This window comes from Gracilinanus agilis, chromosome 2, assembly GCF_016433145.1.
Source record: "Gracilinanus agilis isolate LMUSP501 chromosome 2, AgileGrace, whole genome shotgun sequence".
Classification (NCBI taxonomy): domain Eukaryota; kingdom Metazoa; phylum Chordata; class Mammalia; order Didelphimorphia; family Didelphidae; genus Gracilinanus; species Gracilinanus agilis.
In genome coordinates, this window is record NC_058131.1 from 378172646 (window position 1) to 378194100 (window position 21455).

At 33.9% G+C, this 21455-nt stretch overlaps 1 protein-coding gene across 1 annotated transcript in view; it reads right to left on the minus strand.

The window, feature by feature from the left end:
- GABRA1 (gamma-aminobutyric acid type A receptor subunit alpha1) overlaps nt 1-21455 on the minus strand; it is a 66019-nt gene that overhangs the window by 12249 nt on the left and 32315 nt on the right. Inside the window, exons 5-6 of the mRNA XM_044659842.1 lie at nt 18976-19067; nt 13884-14027 (exon numbers count right to left, since the gene is read on the minus strand). Coding sequence (XP_044515777.1) covers nt 13884-14027; nt 18976-19067 — 236 coding nt within the window. The remainder of the gene's footprint in view (nt 1-13883; nt 14028-18975; nt 19068-21455) is intronic.

The window sequence follows — 21455 nt, forward strand, 5'->3', positions numbered from 1 at the left end:
ATAAGGAAGAACTATCTGGGTGGATTGAAGAAAGAATACAATGGGAAATACAGGTGATATAAAAATTATATCAATAAATATGTTTTTAATATTCATTTGCATTTTGTTTGGGAAAACAGATGGGTTTATAACAGAGTGCAGGGAATAACTGCTGGACAGTCTGTGTGCTTCACTGATACTTGTGCAATATTAAAAGTATGCCAAGAAAACATACAAAATATTCAGTGAACATCTGATAATTTTATGGAAGGATGTGAGCAAAGGTTTCTCAAGAAGTAAAGGCATAAATTGCTTGTGTTTACCTTTGTTAGAAGGACCCACATTACTGAGGTCACAGTTCCATTGGATAATTTTATCCATACACTTCCCCATGTCTAGCCATAGTATTCTGCACATAGTCGACAGGTGATGAATTCTTGTAGAATAGAATCAGGAAGTATGTTAGTTTTTCTGTAAAGGCTTAGAATGAACTTTCCCCTAAAAGTTTTATTTTTTTTTTGGCTTTTTAAAAACAATAACCTTAGTCAGAAGTATTTAGGCAACTTGAATGCTGGCTAATACTACAGATCAATATGGAAGATTGTTTTTTGCTCAAAAAGTCTGGGGTATATGAAAAAGCATGGCTATTTTAACATAATTAATCCCAAAAAGGGTGCTGGAATGTAGAGAACTTAAATTGTAGTCTAGACTTTTGCTAACACAGGGACCTTTTATAAATAACTAAAACTTTTAATTATTTCGTTTCCTCACCAGCAAAGTGAGTAAGTTAAGCTTGAGTATATCTTTCCAAGAAAGAGGAGTCTTTAACTATGAATAACTCATAAAAGTATGAACAAAGAATGGACTTAAATACATGCATAGGATGCACTATTGCATCACATGAGAGTGAAGTATTATTTGGTTACTTAAATTAGTCACAGATTTTCACTGTGAGAACTAGTAAAGAGAATTCAATGGCTGCTTTTATCTTTCAACTTTCTGTTCTCCTCTGCCTTAAATATTTTTTTTCTTTATTAAGTCTTTATTTATCTTTCATTTAATAACAAATTTCTACATGAATTTTCTGAAGTCATATAGTCCAAATTGTCTCCCTCCCCTTTTCTTCACTCTACCTTCCTACAGATGGCAATCAATTTAGCCTGTATTATACATGTTTTAATATTATTCATTTTTGTATGTGAATAATCTTGTAAAACAAAATCCCAAATAAACAAGTGATAAATTATATGCTTTCATCTTCACTCTTACTCCACCAGTTCTTTCTTTCTTCTTTTTAAAACATTTATTAATATTTGTTTTTTTAGAAAAGTTAACATGGTTACATAATTCATGGTCTTACTTTCCACTTCACCCCATCCAAGCTCCCTTCCCCATGGCTGATGCATATTTCCACTGGTTTTAACATGTGTCATTGATCAAGACCTATTTCCAAATTGTTGATAGTAGTAGTACCACACATTGGTGTGGAAGTTTCAAGTCTACATCCCCAATCATGTCCGCCTCAACCCATGTGTTCAAGCAGTTGTTTTTCTTCTGTTTCCACTCCTGTAGTTCTTCCTCTGAATGTGGGTAGTGTTCTTTTCCATAAATCCCTCAGAATTAAAGAACTATTGAATTAACAAATGAGACTAGAAGCTGGTATTTTGAAAAAACAGACAAAATAGACAAAGTGCTGCTCAATCTAATAAAATAAAGGAAAGAAGACAACTAAATTGACAGTATCAAAGATGAAAAGGGAGACCTCACCTTTAATGAAGGGGAAATTAAGGCAATCATTAAAAACTATTTTGCCCAATTATATGGCAAAAAATATAGCAATCTAGGAGATATGGATGAATATTTGCAAAAATACAAATTATCTAAATTAACAGCAGAAGAAATAGAATACCTAAATAATCCCATATCAGAAAAGGAAATTGAACAAGCCATCAAAGAAATCCCTAAGAAAAAATCACAGGGGCCTGATGGATTTACAAGTGAATTCTATCAGACATTCAAAGAGAATCTAATCTCAATACTTTACAAATTATTTGATATAATAAGCAAAGAAGGAGTCCTACCAAATTCCTTTCATGACACAAATATGGTACTGATTCCAAAGCCAGGTAGATCAAAAACAGAGAAAGAAAACTACAGACCAATCTCCCTAATGAACACAGATGCAAAATTTTTAAATAGAATACTAGCAAAGGGACTCCAGCAAGTGATCAAGAGGATCATCCACCATGATCAGGTGGGATTTATACCAAGAATGCTAGGAAAACCATCCACATAATTGACCATATCAACAATCTAACAAAAAAAAACACATGATTATCTCAATAGATGCTGAAAAAGCCTTTGACAAAATACAGCACCCATTCCTATTGAAAACCCTGGAAAGTATAGGAATAGAAGGACCTTTCCTAAAAATAATAAACAGTATATACCTAAAACCATCAAAAAGCATCATATGCAATGGGGATAAATTAGAAGCCTTCCCAATAAGATCAGGAGTGAAACAAGAATGCTCATTATCTCCACTATTATTCAACATAGTACTAGAAAGACTAGTAGTAGCAATTAGAGAAAAAAAAGAAATCAAAGGTATCAAAATAGGCCTTGAGGAGACTAAGCTATCACTCTTTGCAGATGATATGATGGTCTACTTAAAAAATCCTGGAGAATCAAGTAGGAAGCTTGTAGAAATAATCAACAACTTTAGCACAGTTGCAGTATACAAAATAAATGCACATAAATCATCAGCATTTCTATATATTTCCAACACATTAGAGCAGAAAGAGGTAGAAAGAGAAACACCATTTAAAATTACCCTAGACAATATGAAATACTTAGGAATCTATCTACCAAAACAAACACAGGAATTATATGAAAACAACTACATACACTTTCCAAACAATTAAAACTAGATCTAAACAATTGGAAAATATTGATTGCTCATGGGTAGGATGAGCTAACATAATAAAAATGACCATTCTACCCAAATCAATTCCACCAGTTCTTTCTCTGGAGGTACATGGCATTCTTTTCCATAAGTTCCTCAGAATTGTTCTGGATGATTGTATTGCTGTTAGTAGCAAAGTCTATCACATTAGATTGTCCCAAAATATTTCTGTTACTGTGTGCAGTGTTTTCCTGGTTCTGCTTAATTCACTCTGCACAGTTTATGTAGGTCTTTAAAACTTTTTCTGAAATCATCCAGCTCATTTTTCCTTACAGCACAATAGTATTCCATCACCACCATATACCACAATTTGTACAGTCATTCCCCAATTGAGGGACATCCTTTTAGTTTCCAATTTTTGCCACCACAAAAAGAGCAGCTAAAATATTTTTGTACAAATAGGTCTTTTCCTATTTTTTATTTGTTTGGGATACAGACCGAAGAGTGATATTACTGGATCAAGAGGTATACATTCTCCTGAAGCCCTCTGGATATAATTCCTAATTGCCCACCAGAGTGGTTGGATCAGTTCACTACTTCACTAGCAATGCATTAGTGCCCCAATTTTTCCACATACCCTCCAACATTTATCATTTTCTTTTACTGTCCTATTGCCCGAACTGATAGGTGTAAGGTTATATGTCAGAGTTGTTTTAATTCATATTTCTCTAATCAAGAGGCATTTAGAACATTTTTTCACATTATTATTGATAGTTTTGATTTCTTCATCTGAAAATTGCCTATTGATATCCTTTGACCATTTTCAATTGGGGGATGACTTGGATTTTTATAAATTTGCTAGGCCATCATCTTTCACTTTTTTTTTCATTAGTTTCCTTGATATTCTTAATCTTTTGTTTTTCCTGATGAATTTTATTATTTTTTCTAGTTAGATCAATAGAGTTTTTTGGTAGTTTGATTAGCATGACACAGAATAAATAAAATAATTCAGGTAGGACTCATTTTTTATATTAGCTCAACCTACCCATGAACAATTAATGTTTTTCTAATTATATAGATCTAACTTTATTTGTGTGAAAATTATTTTGTATTTGCATTCATATAATTCCTGTATTTATCTTGGCAAATAGATTCCCAGTTATTTTATATTGTCTATAGTGATTTTGAATGGAGCTAATCTTTTAACTTTTGCTACTGGGTTTTGTTGAGAATATATAGAAATGGTAATGATTTATGTGTGTTTATTTTGTATCCTGAAACTTTGCAAAAGTTATTATTTCAACTAGTTTTTCAGTTGATTTTCTTGGATTTTCTAAGTATACCATCATATCATCTGTAAAGTGTGATAATTTAGTTCTTTCATTGCCTACTTAAATTCCTTCTACTTCTTTTTTTCTTTAATTGCTAAAGCTAGCAATCCTACTACAATATTAAAAAATAGGGATGATAATCGACATCCTTGCTTCATTTCTGATCTTTTTGGGAAATCATCTTTATCCCCATTGCAGATCATACTTGCTAATGGTTTTAAATAAATTCTGCATATTATTTTATTCCTATGCTTTCTAGTGTTTTTTTAATAGGAATGGGTGTTACATTTTGTCGAAGGTTTTTTTCCTGCATATATTGAGATCATCATGTGATTTCTATTAGTTTGATTATTGATATGGTCAATTATGCAAGTAGTTTTCCTGATATCAAACCCAACTTGCATTTCTGTTATAAATCCCACCTGGTTGTAGTGAAAAATTCCTGTAATAATTTCCTGTATTTTCTTTGCTACTCTTCAAATAATTTTAATGCCATAGTAATATTGATATTATCTCTCATAGTTCTTTTACATTATTATTTTTAGTACATGATTTCATTTGACCTTGACTACAATATTTCAGCTACATGCTAGTATTATGCCCATTTTGCAGATGAATGATTGAGGATCAGAAAGACAAAGGAAGACATAATAGATTTCAAAGTATGTATCTCTCTACATATATTGTAATCTTAAAAATTAATATACACTTTCTCCAAGTATTATACTTAATGAGATTTATTAATAATAACTTGAAGTAAAGAAAAATAAAAAGTTAAAACGGGAGCTAACCCCAGCAGCAGTAGTGACAGAAGAGAGCAAAAAAGTGGGGTTACAGCCAAATTATAATCAAAACATGAGGAACAACGTGGGGACAAAAGAGAAAGGGATTTGGGAATGAGAAAAAAGAATTCTGGGAGATGGAGTCTTTAGGGTACAACATTCTAATTACATAAGATCACGGTACATTTTAAGACCTTAAAAATCTACATTAAAACTATATTAAGGGGGCAGCTGGATGGCTCAGTGGATTGAGAGCCAGGCCTGGAGGCGGGAGGTCCTAGGTTCAAATCTGACCTAAGACACTTTCTAGCTGTGTGACCCTGGGCAAGTCACTTGACCCCCATTGCTTAGCCCTATAACAAATAAAATGAATATAGAAGCATATATATAAAGATATTAGGGTTTAAAAAAACTATATTAATACAGTGTGTTAGATTAGAGATAATATGCCATTGTGGATAAAACATTGGAACTAGAGCTAGGAAAACTTGGTTTTCCATCTCTTCTTAGACAATTACCAGCCACATATCATTGGGTAAGTCATTTAATTACTAAGCATAGGTTAATGTGACTAGAAATAATAATAAAGTAGCAACAACATGGAGGGGTCATTGTGAAGATCAAATGAGGTAATATAATGCTATGATTGGCAAACCTTATCTAAATGTAATATGAGTTATCATTGTCAGCATCACCATTGTCATCATTATTATCATTAAACAGGGTATGAATCTTCATATTTTATTGCTGATTAAATATTATGACTTCTGAATCCCACAATACTTTGGCTTTAGATCATAGATATAAAAATTCTGGAAGATAACATTTTAAAATAGTGATTTTTGGAGTCTCACAATCTTATATAACTCTTTGTAGGGATTTGCAATAATCATTTCTGCAATTGTGCTAATTATAAATATAAATATGACATTAGAGTTTGAAAATTGTGATTAACTGGTGCATTCCTCATAATTCAGGATAATACTTAAACTACCTTGGAAAGAGGAGAAACAATTTTTTCAAAAGGTAATCAATAAGATTTCATATTTAGGATTGATATAGAAAATAACTCTGTGACATGTGTAACTTTAGTCAATTCCTTTTCCTATACTTTAGGGTATTTTCTATATTAAAAGACATTATTTCGAATGGTCTAAAAGTCCTCCTCCAACTCTAAATCTCATGGCCCTGTACTCTAAGGCTTATAAAATTGTTCCCCATTATCCATTCAAATGTTTCCTATAAATGTTCTCTATTTTTCTTCCAATGTCATTGGAAAAGAATGTAGAGCACCAAATCCCTCCTGATTAGAGAAATGCAAAATAAAACAACTCGCAAGTACTACCTTACACCTAGCTGAATGGCCAAAATGGCAGCAAAGGAAAGGGATCAATGTTGAAGGAGATGTGGCAAAATTGGGATACTAATACACTGCTGATGGAGTTGTGACTTGGTCCAACCACTCTAGAGGGCAATTTGGAACTATGCCCAAAGGGCTTTAAAAGAATGCCTACCCTTTGACCCAGCCATACCACCTTTGATTTTGTACTCCAAAGTGATAATAAGGAAAAAGACTTATACAAAAATTTTCATAGCCACACTTTTTGTGGTAGCAAAAAATTGGAAAATGGGAAGGTGTCCATCGCTTGGGGAATGGCTGAATAAATTGTGGTATATGATAGTGATGGAATATTATTGTGCTGAAAGGAAAAATGAGTGGGAGGAATTCCATGTAAACTGGAAATACCTCTAGGAAATTGATACAGAATGAAAAGAGCAAAGCCAAGAGAACAGTGTACAGAAACTGATTCATTTTGGTACAATCAAATGCAATAGACTTTTCTACTAGCAGCAATGCAGTGAACCAGAACAACCCAGATGATCCTATGAGAAAGAACACTATCCACATCCAGAGAAAGAACTGATCTTGAGAGATCACTCTACTGCAAATATGAATAATATGGAAATGGGTTTTGAACAATGATACATGTATAATCCAGTGGAATTGCTTGTCAGCTTCAGGAGGGAGGAGGAAAGAATGTGAGTGTGTGTGTGTGTGTGTGTGTGTGTGTGCGCGTGTGTGTGTGTGTGTGTGATCATGAATCATGTAACCATGGTAAAATATTCTTAATAAAAATGTTTTTAAAAAGAACATAGAGCATATATTTGCCAATAAACCTTAATCAAATCATGAGACATTACAGAGGTATGGATCTTCAGAGATTATTTAATCTAATCCTTTTCTTTCCTGATGAGGGAACTTGGGGCCCAGATAGGGGATATAGCTTTCCTAAGATCACATCAGAATTTACGCTCCCATTTTTCTACAATCAATACTGTTTTAGGAGCTAGACTACTCAATCTTATCTTCTCTGTGCTGAATGATCCTGGGGCTTTTCGTCCCTTCTTCTAGATCTTATTTTCCAGCTCTATAAATCAATTTTTTGGCACATACAATCTAAAGGCTTTGATTGGGAAACAAACAAAGATCTGGCATGTGAAAGATAGAAAGTCATTGTAATGGAGTAAAAAGGGCACTGGATTGGGAGAAGAAATACTCATTTTCTAGTAATAGTTCTGCTACTTACCAGATGCATGTCCCTTGTCAAGTTACTTCCCCTGTGAACCCCAGCTTCCTCATCTGAAAACCAGGGATTTGGAATGAAGACATCCTAAAAAGCTTTCAGTTTGTGCTTTCTAGGTAATATGGTAAGGATTATGTTTTTACTTTTGCTTTGGCTCTTGATAATGTGAATGTGTTCAACCCATTAGTTGATTTAAGCCAACTATGAATTTTTTTCTGAATCCAAAGTTGATCTATCAGTTTTTGTATAAATCAAAAATTCCTTCATTTCAAGTCAGTAGAGGATCATGCCAAATACTGGTGGATGTTTTACTTGAAAATCTATGAAATCATAAACTTGGGGTTTTTATATTATAACTTTTTTTGAAATTTCTTTATTCTAAATCTCCTTCATTTACTCACAGGACTTCAGAGATGGTACAATTCATATAATCAGACTGAACAAACTGCTTCTTCTATAGCACCAAAAGCACTGGAGATATCATGAAAATTGGTTTGGGAGATATACATTGTATTTGTTTATTGGGCTAAGTAGATATAATATTTCCACTAAAAAATGAAAAGTGCTACAGCAGGTATTCATTGTGCTTTATAGGTAAGATCAAAGATTTTAAAAATTATCTATATTTGGTTATTAGATTATGTTTAGAATTAGAATTCTAGTTAAATAATTTAGTTATTATCAATAGCACCGTGATAATATTTTATCACAAAAGGGAGACAGCAGACCATAGCACAGACCTGAAGGTCTTGAGAAAAAAAGATGTTTTTCCTAACCTATGCCACCAGTTGTATGGCCTTAGACAAGTCATTTCCCTAAATGGCTTTTCACTTTTCTTTGTAAAAAATGGGTTAGACTAGATAATTTATGAGGTCTAGCTCTAATAATCTATTATTTTATAAACAAAGAATGTTGAATATTTAAAGAAGTTTCAGTTATTTATTCATCAAGCCTTGATTATACAGCTACTACATGAAAATGAAGCACTCTTACTCTAAGGAACTTACATTCTTCATGCACAAAGTAGAAACCATATCTTACAGTTGTCCCATGTTAGGGATGGAAATTGGACCATTTTCTTCAGCTGTAGCATTTTGCACTTCAATATCTGCACTGGATAACTGGCCAGGAAGAAATCCTATTTAGAAAACTGTCCTCTCAGCGGATGCACTCAGCATATAGAAACAAAAATATACCATTTATTGAGCACAAAGACAGCTGATTTTTAGGGCAAGACAATACTTTGCAAGTGGCAGATGATTTCCATCTAAATGGAACTTTGAGTCTTTCAAGTATCCATTTGTCTTCAATAGGGGTGCTTCAGCAAATGTGATCTTTAAAAATTTTAAACTATTTTAAGTTCAACTTTTTGCCATCCTCTTTCCCATTAACTCAGAAAATTCTGGAAGGGTTTTAAATAAAAATTAACCTGGACTTGAAAGTGAAAATGGCCTATTCTTCCTCACCTGGAGATTTTTCTCTACTACATTATTATGAATAATTTTCATTTTGAAGTAGAATGAATGAAAAACACCTTGTATTTGCTATTATGTAATTTACTATGATCCAGGAATTATGTGAAGTTCTGAGAAAATTAAAAAATCTCTCTCTCTCTCTCTCTCTCTCTCTCTCTCTCTCTCTATATATATATATATATATATATATATATATATATATATATGCCCTCATGCAACTTATATGGAAATGGAACGCAAATTGGTTCTTTACTTAATAGCCATTTAGTCAATGAGCTAGTATCTTTGATGAGAAATATAATAATCTTTATCAAGTATTATAGTGATTCCTTAAGTATTCTTAATGGCCATAATTTTTAATTATTTCATTGTTTTAAAGCTTCTACTGTTTGTTCGAGAAGAACAATGTAGTGTTTCAAGATATGATGATAAAAATGACTACTATTACTACTACTTCTACTACTACTAAAAGAAGCAGCAGTAGTAATAATAACTAGTATTTATATAGGATTTTAAAGTTTTCCGAGTACTGGATGTAATTCATGCTTTTGGTCCTTACAACTCTGTGAGTTAGGAACTATTATTTCTTTTTTATATCTAAAAATACTGAAGCTGAGAGATTAAATAATTTTCTATTTATGATACACATAGTAAATGTATGAAGTAATATTTAAACTTACTGCTTCTTTACTCCAAGTTCAGGAGTCTACTCAGTGTGTCATATTTTTCAGTTTTGGAATAAGGAAAGTTGACAATCTGCATAAAGAATCAATCATATCTTCCCTTTGTACTACACAAACATAATTTTATTTAAATACTGTAGATAGTACTTCCTCCAGTGATCCCATTCCATCTTCATTCCCACTCTATCATTTATCTTCAAGTCTCTCCCTATCTACTGACTGCTTCCTCATTCCCTACACACAAGTTCATATCTCCCCCACACTGAAAAATCTCTGATTTTAGGGATTCCATTCTCATAATTTGAGGGGATCCATTACTTCTATCCCCAATATTTATCCTGTATATCTCCAGCCCTTTGGGGACAAACTATTTGAAAAGGCTGTCTACAACATGTTCCTCTACTTTCTTCTCACTCACTTCTTAACCCCTAATAATCTAGTTTTCAATCTGATTATTCCCCCAAAATTTTTTCTCTCCAAAATTAGAAATGAACCCTTGCCAAATCAGTCTTTCTGCAATTCTCATTTTCCTTGACTTTTCTGTCCCCTTTGCCACAGCTGATCCAACTTTTCTCCTTGATACTTCCTTTTCTTCATGCTTTCAGAACACCCCTGTCTCCTAGATCTCCTCAAAACAATCTATTCACTCCTTAATCTTTTGCTGGATTTACTGTCAGCTCCTAATCTCTAATTATAGTTATACCACAAGATGCTGTCCTAGCCCTTCTTTTCCCCCCAGTCTTTTTCACTTCACTTAATGATCTCAACAAGCACCCAAGAATTTAATTATTATCTCTATGCTTATGATATTTTCCTAACCTTTCTGCTGATCTCCCATATCAAAACTCCAACTGTCATTCACATATTTCAAATTCAAAGTCCAGTAGACTTTTTAAACTCAAAATGTCTAAACTGAACTTATTAACTTTTCCCATAAAACCTCCCCACTCCTAACTTTCCTCTTACTGTAAAGGATAATTCTATCCTCCTAGTTCCTCAAGTTTCAAATGCAAGTGTCATCCTAAACTCCTCAATATTTCTCACACTTCCCAGTCAACCTGTTGCCAACACCTGACAATTTCATTTTTGCAAGAGCTCTTGAATATGACCTGTTTTTCCTCTGATACTGCCACTACCCAATTTCATGTCCTTATTAGCTCACACTGGGATTATTGCAATAGCCTGTTAGTGGGTCTGTAAGGGAACTCAATCTTTCAGCTCCTGAAATTTCTCTGGCCTTCCATTTCTAGAATGTTCTTTCTCTTCGTCTCTCCCTTTAGAATTCCTTACTTTCCCTCAAATATTATCTATAATCCTATTCTTTATATAAAGCATTGAAGCATTTCCCAATACCTCTTGATTCTAGTACCTTTTCTCTATTAAATATTTCCTATTTTTTGGATATACCTTGTTTGTATATATTTGCTTAGAATTTCCTCTATTGGATTATAAGCTCTTCAAGATCAAGGATTGACTTTTGTATTTTTTGAATCCCTAGCAATTAGCACAGTATCTAACATATAGTATATTTCAAAGGCCAAAACAATTTTGTTGTTCATGGCCATCTGCATGGTAGGTAGTGCTGATAGATAATTGCCTCCTGAAAAAGTAAGTCATCATATTTCTTAGCTTATACTTAGAATGGGGTTTTGAGAAAGTGGATAAGCACACTAGTACTGTTGACAGGCAAGCCTATATAACAAAATTCCTCAAGATATTATGGGTTACTTAAGGATGAAAGTGAGTGTGAACACTCTGGTTTTATCTCATACTATGTGATTATATTTTATTCATTCATCATACATGATGTTTCCACCAGACTAACAAGTGAAATACATACACACATACATACATACATATATACATATATATATATATATATATAAGCTCTCTAATATGTCTCCTTGACTACTGATCCAAAAGAATAACATGTATTTCATCAATATATATTTGATCTAAAAACTATAATTTATTGTTGGGCTTCCTTTTCTCTTCTTTTCCTAATGTCACCAAAGGGACCTAGCAAGGAAATCTTCATTTTCATTAGAACAATGTTTGAACAAAAATTAATGGACCAATCTCCTCTTTCAAGATAATCATCACGTTGATTTTGTATCCATGGAAAACTCAATAGTGACTAAAGACACTCTTTCCCTTCTCTTATTATTCTTACTGTGTATGTTTCATAAATATATGGTCCTCTGGCAATAGGTGATGGCATTCTTCATTTAACACTTTTAAAGCTATGTAATGAGATTTAAAATATGTCATCAGCTCAGAAACATTAGTCATACATTTTGTTCCTTCATGATGAACTTATAGAGATTTTCTTAATGGATGGCAAAAGTAGAAATCAAGAAAGTTCATGTTCTTTTTGGTATGCCTCCATGTAATTTATTAGATGAATCAATTTCCTTTTCCAAATGTGATAACTCACTAATTTCTGCCATTGTTATACTATTTCCTAAACAATTACTATATTGTCTAAGTTACTACTTAATAATATGAATGATCAAAAGGGATATATTCAGTTCATTAACACTTCCATTATATTATATTTCTTAAAACTGCCTAGAATAAAATCATTTTCAATCAGAATACTCATAGCAGGGTGGAAAAGAAAAAGAACTTTAAAGTTATCTAGTATCATCCTCTTCTTTTTATTAAATGAGGATGCTGAAATGCATAAAGGTAAAGTAGTCATAGAGCTAATGATTATTAAAGATTTAAGTGTGCAAAAGACTTAACAAATAATCAATTTCCACCTATCTCATTTCACGATGGTACCCAGATTTCATATTCATACAATGCCACATAGTTCAAATATAGGCAGGATGAAGACCGAAAAACAGTTCTTTTGGCTCGAGTTCTGGTAGTCTTTCCATATTCATGTCATAACAAGCATTTATTAATAAATATCTAAGTTCTAGACATTAGCTTTACTTGAATTGACATACTTTTTGTAAATATGAATGAACCAATTTTCCTTATAAAACAAAATAAAATATTCTGAATCTTTTTAAATCTCTAATGAGAAACAAATTAATTATTGTACATTTTAAAATATAGTTCTATAGAGGGAAGTACTAATTTGGGGTTACCTGACAGTGAGGGAAAAGATTTAAAGTGTTTTAATCTTTAGAGGAATTCATGGGCCCCTTTTTGAATATTTAAATTTTTTAAATTTAAAAAAATGAAAAATATGAGATATTTTGTTATTTTGCTTTGTGATTATTGTGTTGCTAAATTATTTTTACTTGAGAACTTACATTTCTTGATACATGTGCAAAGGAACTCTATTAAAGGGGTTGTATTTTGCTGAAGCCTTTCAAAGTTATCAGCCACTAAACTCTTTTCTTTGCAGTGGGTTTCCAGAGTCATGGCTCTCATTTGGTACACTTCCCAAAGAGCTGGAATCCAAATGTGACTTTTGGGTGTTGAGCTGATGTTCCCATTTCACTTAGACACATAAAATGGATGCTTAAATGACTAAGCACTGATTTGATTACTCCTCCATGGAATCTGATTGCCCAGATTTGAAAATTGGGTCCCAACAGTTTAATAACATCTGATCCAGATCTTAAACAGTCAGCACTATCATTAGCATATCAATTACACTGCAACAAAAGACTGGCACCCCACCTACTGGAAACATACCCAATCACCCTGAAGATCAGCAGCAAATCTTTTTTTCAAACAGTGAACAGAAAATGGGTTCTTTCACTCAGACTTCAATTAGGAAAACTTCTTTGTTAAAGAAAGGGACCTTTTCTAATAATATACTTCCTTTTTAATGTTGCAGATAGGGAACTAGTCATCATAAACTTCCTAGAATCTTAGAATAGAGAAGATCATAAAAACAAGCTCTGCTTTCTCATTTAGTAGATGAAAAAGCAGAGGCCCAAAGAAGAGAAGTGGCTTGATAAAATCATGCAAAAATTTGATGTCAGATCTTGGACAAGAAACATGATATCTTGACTTTGACTGCCGTACTTTTATCTCTTTACGACACTCTTTTATTTTATATAAGATAACACTGATTTTTTTTATGTTAAAGGGTATGAAATTGTAACTTTTTAAAACTTCTCCTTAATGTTCCTCCCTCCAGGTCAACTAAATTTAGAATTTATAATGATCACTCACCTGTACTAGACTGCACAATTCCAGAATCCACAGTTTGTCCAAGGAGATCATATTGATTTAATCGTGACCCATCTTCTGCTACCACCACAGATCGTGCTGGTTCACGTGTCCATTCATATACAACTTCTGCTCTAGTATAAGCATCTAATTTGAAAAGAATAACAATGTCACAGAAGTTTAGATTTGGAAGAGACTCAATGAATATTTAATCAATCCCATCCCTTCAGAAAGATAAATTATTATCATCCTCATTTTATAAATAAAGCAAATTGGCCCCAGAAATCCTGTGATTTGCTAATGGTTACAAATATGATATGTGCCTAAGGGAGAACTAGAATTCAAAGATGTATCCAGGAACTTTTACACACAAAACAAGAGCCATAAATCAAAGCTGGCACAAAAACAAACAAACAAACAAAAAAAAAACCCTTTATTTGGGAGAGGCCACAGTCATAGGTTATGCCTTATGGGGAAAACTGGTGGGTAACTTAAATATTATCTGGGTTCAGAGAAAGGGTGAGAAGGAGACAGGACAGACAGGGCAATAGACAGGGACCTACAAAGTTGAGGAAATACAATTCAAGAAAGGGTTTGGCAGTTGGAGGAAGTGAAAGTTAGGCTCCCAACTGCCTCACAGATCCACCTAACCAGGGAGTCTTTGAAATCAACAAAATAACTGAGTAATACTGGGACAAAATGATTTATAAACCCACGTTTAATTCAATAAACTAAAGTTTGAAAGAAGGGGAAAACAGGTTTCTATTCTACCAACCTATGGGCAAGCCCCAGGGTCAGGGAATGAACTTATCTACACTAAGCTTTAGACTATAGCAGGACACAAAGAATATTAGGAATGGAAGAGGGATCCTCACTGCTGAGTCTTGTCAAAATCTAGCAATGATTATAGCTCTCCCAGGTCCTCAGCCAGTAATCCTTGAGTTGGGTAAATCAGGGAGCTAAACCAAGCTGAGATGACCAGCAACCCAGGTTAGGTTTTATAGTCTCAACCTAACTCCCCACAGGCAGATGATTTCTTCCTTCAGGTTACCAGGATGTTAGGATACAAACTCCACTTCCCCTGAGGTCTCCCATTTGGTCAATTACAATCTATACCCAGCCAACATGGAGTCCATTTCAGAGAGATAAACACTCCTGCTTCCCCATTCCATTTAGAATTTTCCAGCCTTGCTTGCTAAGCCTCCTAAATAACTAATCTTAAACATTTTATTAATTTATCTTACAATGTATGTCAAGATACTTGGACACAAGCAGCAGTTAATTGTGAGAGCAGTGGGGGAAAAAAGATAGCATCTTATTTTTATTAATTATACTTGCCAAGGATTAAGCCGTGTTATTACTACATTGCTGAAGGACAACAACTGCCATTGGTATTCTATAAATTCACTACCTGAGACAAATCCTCAGTCACCACACCCTAGTTACTATTCTAAAAGACCTTAAATCTCTTTTGTTCTTGGTGCAATGATTCTTTTACTAAATACCATAACCTCTTAAGATTATACTAAAATTTTATAATTTATCAGAATATAAATTTCCATGAATTTTTATTAAGAATGTTAGATTAAGAGACTAGAAGTCCTCTTAACTCTGACATGCAATTAAATATATATACGTATATATTTAGAAAATAAGATTTTATTATTCATATTAAAAGAAATTTCATTTTTTTCTTTCCAGAAAATTCAAATACTACTACTACTAATGATGATGGTGCTATTTCTTTCATTTACATCATTAAAAATAACAGGATAGGTTTTATTATTGCTGATCAAAAAAAGATTATACTTCCTTGGAACATTTCAACATTTATGATACTATGATTCCTCGATGATTTTCAGATTTTCTTTTGTTCTTTCCAAGCATTCCCAAAGGGACCTTGTTATCAGAAGATGGGAGATGCTCTTGAATGTTATTCATATTATTTAATTATCCATCACTAGAAAATTTGATCTTTTCTTCCCAATTCCTTCCTTTCTAGGTCTCCAATAAACAATCAGTTTTTATTTTGCTTTGTTTTATTTTTGGATATATACTCAACAGATGTTTGAAAGAGTGTTGTCTGTGAATAATTGTAATGGCTAATGATTCTTTTTGTGACATATAATAATGTCAAATGGACAATTTAGGGATTTGGTCTTATTGATTTTTAAATCATTGATGCATTTAGCATGTGGTGCCTTTAGCATGCCCGAAAGTAATGTTATTTACACAAAGGGGAAAGAATGTAAATCTAGTTAGAAAATAGATATAGTACCTTCAAGTTGGAGTCTCCACTTCAATAAAGACTTCTCTTGCCAGTGATAAGCAATTCTTGTGCCAAATATTTCTTAATATGAATTATTATCTGATTATTATTGATAATATTAAATCTTTTTTCCTGTCTGTATGCCATGTAAGAGATCATTGATCTGGCTTATTTTTTATAGACTTCCCAAAGTTTACAAAATGAATGGTGGCATGCTTGGATATTAGAAAGGTCAAATGTACATTAAATCAATAAATAAGTGAGCATTTATCAAGACTTCCTATAAGCCAGGAGCATATAAAAAATATAAACCCCCCAAAATATGCAATATATTAAAGTTTTCCTCTTTTGTCAGCCAAGTAGATCTTTAAGACACTTTTTGGTGTACTTCAGATGGGAAGATACAAAAAAAATTACTTTCTTCCATCTTCACAAGTAGGAACAGGATCAGTGGAAGCCAAGATTCCTTGCCTTGCACTGGCTTATAAGTCATTTGAATAGCTGAGCAAAAAAAATGTGTATACATGATGTCCAATTTGACAGAAGCCATATAAGCATAGCATCTCATTTCCCAGTAACTTGCTGGTAAACTTACTAACTATAATAATCCACAATGTTAGCCTGAGTAGGTTGTTTCTTAGGCAGATTGCTGGAATAGTGGATAGAGTGCTAGGCCTGGAGTAAGGAAGACTCCTATCCATGAGTTCATAACCAACCTCTGTGTACTTGGTAGCTGTGTGACACTTAACTCTTTTTGCCTCAGTTCCCTATCTGTAAAATTAGATGTAGAAAGAAATGGTATATCAGTATCTTTGCCAAGAAAACCTCAAATCATATCATGAAGAGTTAATCATAATTAAAATGACTAAACAAAAATAAGATTTCTTATTCTTGTTTTCTGTCCTAGCTTATAGATTAAAATCACAATACTGACATTTTTGTAGCTAGTAATATATATATATATATATATATATATATATATAGTCCTTTTAAAAGCATATACATAACAAATTGACATACATTTGTAGAGAGATCACATCTAGTGAGTAGTAAGCTATGCTCTTTTCTTTGAACTAATTTCAAGGGATCATGTGATCAGAGGTCAAATGGAAATTAAAAGTAATTTAGTATAAAATCAATTTTATATATGTGACCTGAGGTCCACTGACTTGGCTAATATAAAAAAAGTAACAAATGGGGGGCAGCTGGGTAGCTCAGTGGATTGAGAGCCAGGCCTAGAGACGGGAGGTCCTAGGTTCAAATATGGCCTCAGACACTTCCTAGCTGTGTGACCCTGGGCAAGTCACTTGACCCCCATTGCCTACCCTTACCACTCTTCTGCCTTGGAGTCAATACACAGTATTGACTCCAAGACGGAAGGTAAGGGTTTAAAAAAAAAAGTAACAAATGGTAGAGCTAGGACATGAGCCAATGTGATCTGATTCCTAATCTAGTAATCTTTGCATTGTAACATATTCTTATATCTGAGCTTCAAATGCTGGTGCTATAGAGAATATTGTATAGGAATCAAGATTATTTACTCTGGGGGAAATAAAAGAAAAAGGAGGGAATTTATACTTCAAGTAGAAGGATATAAATGAGGAAGATAGTAATTAGCTATCTAAGTCATTAATACTTCATAGAAGACGAAATAAGGCTTAAATTAAAACATAAATGATCATAGAATTTCAGAATTAGAGCTCTAGAAATGTAAGAGACCTCAGATCCTATCTGGTTCAACCCCCTCATCTTACATTTGAGGAAAATGAATAAAAGAGAAGCTAAAGACTTGCCCAAATTAACATCAGTAATATCAGAGGTAGGATCTGACACTAGGCCTTTTGTCTCCAATGATACTGTTCCTAGAGTTAGAAAACAATAGTATGGATTACACAAAGAAGTTATGGAGTTTCTTCCCCTAGTGTTATTTGAGGAAGAGAAAAATGGTTCAGAGTTCTAGGTGAGGCATTTTTTTGGCCTGGATCATTTGAGTGAAGTCCATAGTGTTTCCAAGGTACTCTCTTAATGAGAAATCTTCCCTCTTTCATTTTAATCCCCAACAGATCAGGATCGGTCTACTCCATACAGCTCACAAAAGCATCCTCTTTGAAGTCCAGCAGTCTTTGAATGAATCCAAGAGTAGTTGGTTTACTCTGTCATAATCTATGAGAGTTGAAAAACTGACAGCCTACCAAGAAAATCCAGTAAAATTCTTAGCTCTCAGCAAATTGTAAATTACAAAATGAAATATTGGTATAGCATTTTTCATGCTCCTGAAAGCCATATTCACTTAGAGATCTGAGAAATCAATATACCAATAATAAAGTTTTGGAAGTCGAAGATAATTAGAAAATCATGTATTCAAACTTTTTTCATATACATGCAATGATAAGGTGAATTTCCTTGCCTAAAGTCAGAGCTCTTGACTAAGATTTCATTGCACCATTCACTAAAACATGATATTCTTGACAATCATTTTGAAGTTTTCTATGGAATGCTTTAGATCCTCCTTTGCTCTACACAGCTTTCTATGTGCCACTTTGTGAATGGGGAGAGGGAATTCAGAAATCTAAATAAAATGAACACTGATCTAAAGGAATCATTTTTCTTGACATATTTGAAATATAATCTAGTGAGAGAGCCACCATCACCTTTCTTTAAATATTAATCTTGTTTATTTTATCCCAGGCATTGGAGTTTCTGGGACTGTGTACATTTCCTTCCATGTTGTCTGGCAATGTGCTGTAGTCAGTGATTTTCTAAGAGAGCCAAAAGAAAGCTTCCAAAACAGTTCTTTTGTTTTTGACCTTGGAAAAGTTGTATTACCTCTCTGAATCTTAGTTCCTCTATATAAAATCACGAAGTTGGCTAATACAGTTTCTATTAATTTCTGGGTGAACTTCAAAATATAAGAAACTCTGATTAAACACTGCACATCATTCAAAAGTATTTATAATGAAGTAAATTCCTTTGTCTACCCAAATGGATCTATGACTCTCTTATGGGCAATATTGATATAAGATCTTTTTTTTTTTCTCTCCTTGCAATGTCCATTAAGTTTATGTCATTCTTTTAATGGAAGTTTTTTTACTCATTATAAATTTAACATGAGGTTTAGTTTACAAATTTTTTGTGTTGGTGAATATCAGATGAGTTTGGGAATAAATGATGTATGGGTAATTTTGAAATGTAAATATATATTTAAAAAGCCACGTCCTTGAATCCTACTTAATGTCTGCATAAATAATCAGTAAAATGCAATATCTAAATTCAAATTATTTGTCCAGTTCTATTCCATTGTCTAATTAATGTCTTAATCTTTCAAAAGTATATGGAGTTTTTTTTCCGGGTTAAGATGGCGGCAGAGTAAGAAGCAGCTCTTAACCTCTCCTGACCAAAACACACAAAACTCCTCAAGGGGACATAAAAACAAGTCCAGACGAACGGAGGAACCCCACAACAGGGCACAGCGTGGAAGGTACGTGGAATCGAGACATTTCCAGGCTATAAAGGGCTCTCACTAAATCGCGGGCTGAGCAACCGCCCCACCCCCACCCCCTCCACACACAAGATCTAGAGCTCTGAAGCCAGCTAAAAAGAAATAGAGCAATTTTGGGGCACCCATCGAGTCATTGGCAGCTTCGGGGCCTGTTCCTGAGAGCAGCAAGACTTAGGACCCCATTAAGCCAAAGAAAGCAGGTGAAATCTGAGCGCGGGCGCAGGACGCAGGGCGCACAGCGCAGGCTGAGCAGAACGCAGGCACTGCGGAGGCGTGGGTGGAGGCAGACACAGCCAGGAACTAAAGCCTAAGTGGGGAACCAGTGTGGACGGGTATACGACTGTGGAAGCAGCGCCCTGAGACTTGTAAAGAAACCTCCGGCAGAGGACAGACACTGAGTGCGAGGATAAATCTGAGAAGCTGCTGGGGTAATGATGGCTAATCAGCCTCAGGAAGTTCAGAAGAGAAAGAATAACAATAATAAAAAGAAGTCTTTAACAATCGACAGCTTTTACACAGAGAAAATCCAGAGAACCGAGCAAACAGAGGAGGAGAACAAACAAGCATCCGGACCCTCCTCAAATAAGGAAAACTCCTCACAAGCTATGGAAGAGTTCAAAACTGAGATTTTGAGGAAAATGGAAGAGATCTGGCAAGAAAATAACAGTTTAAAAGGTAGAATCTTGCAACTGGAAAGCGAGGCTCAGAAACCAAATGAACTGATAAGCAAATTGAACACAAGAAATGACCAGATTGAAAAGGAATACCAGAAGATTATGGCCGAAAACCAGAAGATTATGGCCGAAAACCAGAAGATTATGGCCAAAAACCGAAAATCAATCCCTAAAGGCTAGAACTGAGCAAGTAGAAACTAATGATCTCTCAAGACAACAAGAACAAATAAAACAAAGCCAAAAGACTGAAAAAATACAAGGAAACATGAAATATCTCAATGAGAGAGTGACAGACCAAGAAAACCGGTCTAGAAGAGACAATTTGAGAATAATTGGTCTTCCAGAAAAACCAGAAATTAATAGAAACCTGGACTCCATACTAACAGAAATAATTCAGCAAAATTGCCCTGAAGTCCTACAAGAGGGCAACATAGACATTGAAAGGATCCATAGAACACCCACTACATTCGATCAAGAAAGAAAAACACCAAGAAATATCATTGCAAAATTCAAGAGTTTCCAAGCAAAAGAAAAAATCTTACAAGAAGCCAGAAAGAAACAATTCAAATATCAAGGAGCGCCAATCAGGATCACACAGGATCTGGCAGCCTCAACGCTAAAAGACCGGAAGGCTTGGAATACAATATTCAGAAAGGCAAGAGAGCTGGGCCTGCAACCACGGATCAACTACCCATCAAAACTGACTATATATTTCCAGGGGAAAGTATGGGCATTCAACAAAATTGAAGAATTCCAGGTATTTGCACAGAAAAGACCAGGGCTAAATGGAACGTTTGATATCCAACCACAAAAATCGAGAGAAACCTGAAAAGGTAAATAAGATACAGAGGGGAAAGAAAGAAAACTTATAATTTTTAAATTTGCCTTTTTAAGGGCCTCAGTGAGATCTAATTATCTGTATTCCTATGTAGAGAAATGGTATGTTTAATTCTCTGTAGTGAACTCTATTCACTATTATAATATTCACTATTATAGTAATCAGAAGAATAATTTACAGGGTGAGGGTGGAACACTAAATAATCTAAGATGGCATGGGGGATGGGAAAGAGGGGGTGAATAGCAGGGGACACCAAGAGAAACTTGAGTGAATAAGAAAATAGAATATTCTATTC